The sequence below is a fragment of the Parasteatoda tepidariorum genome, chromosome 4 (assembly GCF_043381705.1).
Source record: "Parasteatoda tepidariorum isolate YZ-2023 chromosome 4, CAS_Ptep_4.0, whole genome shotgun sequence".
Lineage (NCBI taxonomy): Eukaryota > Metazoa > Arthropoda > Arachnida > Araneae > Theridiidae > Parasteatoda > Parasteatoda tepidariorum.
The window spans coordinates 91,879,853-91,887,079 of NC_092207.1; the positions used below are offsets into that span (position 1 = coordinate 91,879,853).

The 7,227-nt window shown below is 30.8% G+C and overlaps 1 protein-coding gene across 1 annotated transcript in view; it reads right to left on the reverse strand.

The window, feature by feature from the left end:
- The window catches only part of LOC107457224 (uncharacterized), a 63,544-nt gene that overhangs the window by 18,083 nt on the left and 38,234 nt on the right, over positions 1-7,227 (reverse strand). The window contains exons 22-23 of the mRNA XM_071180407.1: positions 2,924-3,080; positions 743-866 (exon numbers count right to left, since the gene is read on the reverse strand). Of these exons, the coding sequence (XP_071036508.1) occupies positions 743-866; positions 2,924-3,080 (281 nt within the window). The remainder of the gene's footprint in view (positions 1-742; positions 867-2,923; positions 3,081-7,227) is intronic.

Genomic DNA, 7,227 nt, shown 5'->3' on the forward strand with positions numbered 1-7,227 from the left:
TACTGAGAATCGCTAAGAGCATAGATGATTTGAAAAATGAATTAAAGTAAAACTTAAAGAAATAGAAGCATTTGGTTTGTTGTCGCTTAGGAAGCCAGGGAGTTGATTCTCACCAAATAGCCAACCAGGTGGTCGGGTGGTTAGCGTGCCTGACTGCGAAGCCAATGGCTGCGGGTTCGAATCCCACGCTGGGCATGGGTATTTCTCTCTCTCTCTGTTGTCTTCTGATGTGTGAATGTATGAATGTGGCCCACCCTATGAACGGGTTTTTGTGGCAGTGTGGCGTGGATAATGTTGCTCGCCTCCGTGACTTTGGTTCGCACGTGCCCACTGGGTAACGATAAATGAGCAACACTTCCGGCATCTTCTAAGGTGAAGAACGAAAGTTTAGTGCCAGCCGTTATTCTTTTAAAAAAAAAAAATTCTTACCAAATTTAAAAGTCAATGAGTTCGTTAACAGACGGCGCAGTCTAACGAGAAAAATATAGAAAAAAAGTCTGAGAACTTTTTACAGCAAATGCGCGACAAAGTCTCTAATTAGTAATAAAATAATTTGAATAATTACAGTAAACGAGGATTATAATACATATTGGCTACAAATTATAAAAACCCATTTTTAATAGCAAAATAGTTAGTGGAATTCCTGATAAAACTAACTATGTAACTTAAAAGTAAATCAAAAATGTATTTCACAAATTTATTATTCTATGAATTTGGTGGGGCATGAAATATTTTATTTTACCTTTCACTTTCAAACGGAATCCCTTCTTTTGATCGGCATTGAAGCAAGAAGCTACATCGAATGCCTCCCATTCTTTCGGTCCGGTTCTGAAATTGCTGAATGATAAATATTCAGTAGCGGAAAGCTGCAATGAGAAGCATGTATGTAATTTCAGTTTATATATATTTACCAAAAATTAAAGTGGGGTTAAAAATTATCCAATTAATAACATGTTTTGGTTTATACAAATTTTAAAATATTTGGTTGCTCTTAAAAGCATGTTTTTGTTCTTTTATGGTTTCGACAACAAACAAAACAACCATGCATTAAATTTATTAGAAAGCTATATAACAAAGTACACGAGTAACAACAATTATAGAGAAGTTATATATGTAAAAAAATGAAGATTTTATGCAGGAAAATATATTAACAAAGAAACTACATTTAGTGAAATCTTACAATTTTTTTTTTCATTAAACTATTTTTAAGTCTATAACAATAATCTGAAGAGTTTGTGCGTCTATCAATATATGTCTCTTATAACCCCAGAATAGTTTGTTCTGTCGTCCTCAAATTTAGACAGCTGCTGCGAAGGCCATTTTCGCTGTAGATCCTAAAATCCGTTATTTTCTAATAGATGGTTTGGGAAAGACATAAAGAAAAAAGAAATTTCTTGCTTGGTTTAGCATTAACAGTTATTTTAAATCAAAAAAATAAATGGTTCTATTTAATTTTAAAAATATTTTAAACATCTTTGATGTATGCTGATTTATAGCTGTCTTGATTTAAAAAAAAGTTTATTGTACGTCCTTTAATAATTAATTATTCATCATTCGTTATATTAGATAAACTAAATGATAAATGTAAACGCTGTAGCATGTGCGTATTAAGTCACAAAATTAGTATTTCTTAATTTATCTGAAATTACTAATTCATTTCGTTTACAGTTGTGCTTTTAAAACGTGTTTCAATCGAGCCAAATAATTTAAAATCTATGCTATTGTAATGAAAACAAATAAGTTATGGTCTAAAAAGAAAGAAATATTAATGAAGAAAGGGTATTAGCTCGCCTAATGAAAGTATAACACCGCCATAGTATGATAGACACCAATGATGCTTCATTAATTTTAATATTATATAAACGAATTAAAAAAATAATCTATGAACTGAAAAGCGAAATTTGTGGAGAAATAGTTGTAGTTCATTTAGGAGAAAAGTAAATAATCGCCATACTATTATCGACGCTAATAATGCTTAATTAAAATTTTTAATAAGGACTATTGGTGTTTTGGTAATGGTATTTAGTTGTGAAGTTTTTGTATGTAGCAAATAAATATAGATACAATGTGATATATCAGTGACTTTAGACCTAATAGTCATGATCATTGACAATAGTGATGATCATTGGGGGAAAAGATATCTTTTTATGGTTCCTCGAAAGAGATAAGGACCTATGAAAATTTCCTGATAGTCGTAAATTTTGACTGTCATGAGTTGACTTGAATCATCATCATCATGCCAAATGATATGACACACCGTTAATCTGTATTTTGATTGGATGAACTATTAAAAAAATGCTTTGCTCAAACGAATAGCCTGAAGCCGTGGGAAAAGGCAACAAATAGTAAACAAATAAAATTGAAATTATTTTAACTCTGTTGTATGTTTTTCAGTTTTTTGTAGGAATTAATGTTACTTAGTACTATTCGTGACATATTTTTTTTCGGGATCAAAACTTCGCTATCAAATCCTCTCTGGACAAAACTTCGTCGGTCCATAACTTATCGAGTACAAAACTTCGCCGATTTATAACTTTGTGGGTACTAAACTTTGCTGATTTAAAACTTCACCAATTTATTTATTTATTTCTCTTAGAGGGGGAGTGAGGTTACTTTTCAGTGATTTTCTATAATTTATTATACACTCTAATGAACAAATTAATTTTTACCAAGTGTTATAAGGATAGAAAAATTGGCAATATATTTAAAATATTCTGGAAGGAATCAAAGAATTTCCCTTAGTATCTTAGTAACTGAGATTTTTGAAATTTAAAGGTTTAATAAAGTAAATTATTATTTTATATTTATATTAGATATTTTTTCAAAAAATTTCTTCAATCTCACTTTGAATCTTATACTAAGCTCCATATTGAGTCTGTGTTTGCTTTTAAGTAAATTAATTTGCTATAAATGTAGTTTTTACCTCGTCTTTTCCAGTTTCACTATTTGTTTGATACGTGTATTTATCAACATGTGAGATCCTTAAATATTTCTTTTCAGCTTTCTGACCTTCCGGAATGTGCTGCAAAAAAAATATGTTTAAGGAATGAAATAGTTTTGCGTAAATAGAAATGAAAAATCTTCACACAATATAAAGAATGGAATGGAATTCATACCAAATAGGTATGAATTCGGAATAGAAAAGAAAGTGAATTTTATTGAAATGCATTAAAGCTGAATTAAAAAAACTAAACAGATTAATTTTTATACATATTATTGTATAAATTTTCTTCTCTACGGATATAAAAAACACAAGAAACATTAATTTTATCTCTTAGAAATTCAGAGCTTTTCGGTAACTGTTTTGGAACTGTTTAATATCAAAGCGTTTTTAAATGGTATCAATTGCTAGCCATCACGCAGAAAACAATTTACTCTGACTAGTGTAAGGTAGACACAGGCGAAATTACACCAAAAAATTATAAAATGTTTTTTTATTTACCACGCTTACGGCATATTTTACATGACATATTTCTCAACATGACAATTTCAGTCCCTCTTAGGATATTCTCAGTATTCAGGATTTGACACTATAATCTTATCCATCACGCAAATTAATAATCGAATTTCCATCGCTTATTATAAGAATTTTATTCCAATTTTTTTGCTTATTAAGTTAATGGATTTCAAAAATATTTCATATTTGCCACCAAAATGACCTATATTAATAATAAAAAAAACGTTTTAAAAAAGTTTATTTTTAATTAAATTTTTTTTTTTACTTTTTCAACAGTAGCAATTTTTAAAACCTCTTAAAATTAAAAAAAAATTTCTAAAAAATTATAAAACATTTCTGAAGACATTTTGTGGTGCATTATGAAATAATCAAGAAATTTAAGTACAGAAATATTTATATTTCACTGGAGTTTTATAAAAATATTTAAGAAAAAATATTTTATGAAATATATAAGTAGTATATACCTCAGAGGAAAAGAAAGCGAGTACAGCATTAATTCAATGATTAATTACTTTAAATAGACAAAATACTCCTTATTTTTAAACAAGCATTTTATTTTATATCCGTTGTTGAACAGCCAGCCCAATTTTTTGGGTTTACTACTACTAAGGTTCAAACATCTCTATGTCCTTGCAATTTTGAACACGATCCAGAAGGCAAGGGGACTCTTGGGTCAAGTATTGGGAGAAATTTGCCTTCGTGGAAGACTTTTTGATGGTACTAATCTGCATTTGCGTGACATAGTATAGAAAACTACGAAAACCTCCCACGGTTAGCCTGACGACAAGAGGATTTTAACTCATGATCAATCTACCACTGAGTATATTTTACATCAGCACTATGGTCAGTACGGATGTGGAATTTACTTCGAACAGCCATCGCTGGGTTTCGAACCTGGTTCACCTCATTGAACAGCCTCGCTCTATCCTCTGAGCTCCAATCAAGTATTTAGTCTATATATCAGATGACTGCAAAAATTCTGGACCCGATTTCAATTGCATTTCTTTTTTTGTTATGCATGCTGAGTACCATCAACAAATATTGTCAAGAAATAAGTGTGAAGATTATTTATTTGGGACATTTTCTGCAAATATGAACGTTATCAATGTTGGGGCATTCTCATTTGAATTCCGATTTAAGTTGAAATCTAAGAAAATACTGAAATTTTGAAATTTAAACAACGTAAATGAACTAAATGTTGAAATCCAACCAAAACATCCACAATTTGATCAATCCAAAACACACTTTTTTTATGTAACACTCAATGGAAGCCTCAATGGAGGCTTTAAAATTCAAAAGATTAACACGTTTTTTTTCAAAGCTCTTTCGCCATGGGAAATAAAACAGCCACAGTTCTGATGCTTTACACTTGAAGCAAAGCTATAATTTTAAACTGCATATGCCATCTTGCTGTAAGGAATTATTTGAGACTTAGAACAGACACACAACTAAAATATTATGAAAGTTATAAGCGCTTTTTTAAAATCTCAAATTTGGTGATAGTGATATTTTCCCATCTACATGAAAATTATCAAAGTCAATAATTTATTCCGATTTTTTGAAAATTTTAATGAGCCCAGTAGATAATGCAGCATTAGAGTAAGTTTCTAAAGTTAAAAAATTAGACAACAAACGCTTTTCGTTTTCCCCAAACTGCGGCTTTTCTTCACATTTACGTTTTGCGCCATTTTGAGAATAAACATAGAGGGCGCTGGCTACAGATAGGCTAAACTTGATCTAACGGTCATGTGTAACTGTTGCAATTTCATATCAGTTAGGAAAATAAGCATATATTTTGCAAAAGAACCATTATTTCATGCGACTACAGAACTTATGAAAAACATCCTTAAGAGAAGAAATTCACCGTAATCACAAAAAGGGAAGACAAGTGCATAAATAATCGATAAGTTATGGTGACTTCCGGGCAGTGGCATACGAAAAATCAAAATCAAAAATAATAAAATAGATAAAATAATGTCTAAATTCCAAGGGTTAAACTCGTGTTCACCACCGGGCAAGTCAATATTTTTCATTAACTTATTCTAAAAATATCCAATTTATTTAGCTTTCATTCGGAGATGTCGCTTTGATCATTTCAGTTTGGAACTATCAAGTTCCGATGCGTAAATAATCATCACTTAATCTTAACTATTCAGGTGTTCATATCCTCCGTTCATGCATTCAAAATAATTCGACTTAAGCAATTATGATTCTGTGGAAGAAAAGAAAACGTACCTTATAGATCTNTTAAAAAAAAATATGATTTTCTTTCACGGTCATATTTTTGATCTGAGTGAATACTTAGTAATAGATTCGGATCATTTATTAAAATGTCGTGAAATATTTCACATGAATTGTTCAAATTATATTTTACACTTAAAATAGAGTTTTAAAGTTTTAATGCTCTACTGCGGTTTTTCAGTTGTCCATATTTTATTGATACTAGAAATAACACGCTCTGTTGCTACATTTGTTCCTGGAAGGGAGAACTCGAATTCTACAATTTTCAAAATATTTTGATAAGGAATATTATTCTGTTTAAAATGAAGGAATAACTCGGTCCTTTTTTGTCTGTTTCCACATTTGCAGATAACCGACATTTAATTTTTCGACCGACATTTCATATGTTCAAATTATTCTTTTATAAAATAGTACTTACTGAATCAAAAATTATTTGTGAAGTTTCACTCAGCAATGAAACAAAATCTAATATTCTATATTTAATTCCTGTTTCTGGATCAAAAAATCTAACAATTGTGGGAAATAATTTTAAATCTTTGTGGCTGGAAGTATCAGAATTCATGGATATAAATGCGCATTTTTCTAATTCTTTCTGCAATCGTGAAAACGAATATGGTGAAAAAATATTACAAATAATTGCTACGGTTTTTGTCCTTGCACATGCATATTTTTTGTCGTATAATGTTTTGATCATTTGCGACGTAGAATTCATTAATCTGAAACTTTGATTTCGAGATCAAGGTTTATGGTGTGGAAAGCCCTTCCGCTAATGCTAGTGTTGCTAATGCTAGTGTTTCCGTGTTGCCAAAGCTAGCAGTGCGAAAAGACTGTTCCATTTCAGTCGAGGAAGCGACATTATTCAAAAATCTTTTGTGCCTCTTTGTCGCTTAGTAATATCGTTTTTTCCACCATGTGAGACCAAAAATTCAGCATTGCATTTATCACACCGTACCATATAGTCTATTTTGGTTTTTTTAATAAAGTGAAACTCTCTGCTTAGCTCTTCATTAAATTTGCATTCGCTTTTTTTTGCTCATCTTTTATTCTGGGGGTAAATACTAGAAATGAATAAAAAATTTACTACAAAGGCTAAAAAAGAGTATTAACTTTTGCCTTATTGACCGTTACGTTGTGGCGACTATTGCTCTACCACTATCTTCGTCAATCAAATAAGGAGTCAAACCGAACGTCAAATTGAAAACAACAAACTGCACTGTCTGCACTTCTCTGAATTAAGCCGAGACGTAACGACAATGATCGAACACCACCGAGTAAATCTAACTCAGTACATTGCCTAATTTAGTTTACTCTGCATGCATTTAACATGCTTTTTTTAATGTAGTTTTTATTTCTTTATACTCACCATAATACTTAATAAATAATAGGTAATATATTTTTACAGTACATTTAAAATAAGAAATGCAGATATTTTCTAAAAAGCGGGACATTTTTAAAAATCGGCGGGACGCGGGACAGTCCACCAAAAAGCGGGACTGTCCCGCCAAAATCGGGACGTGTGGTCACTTTAT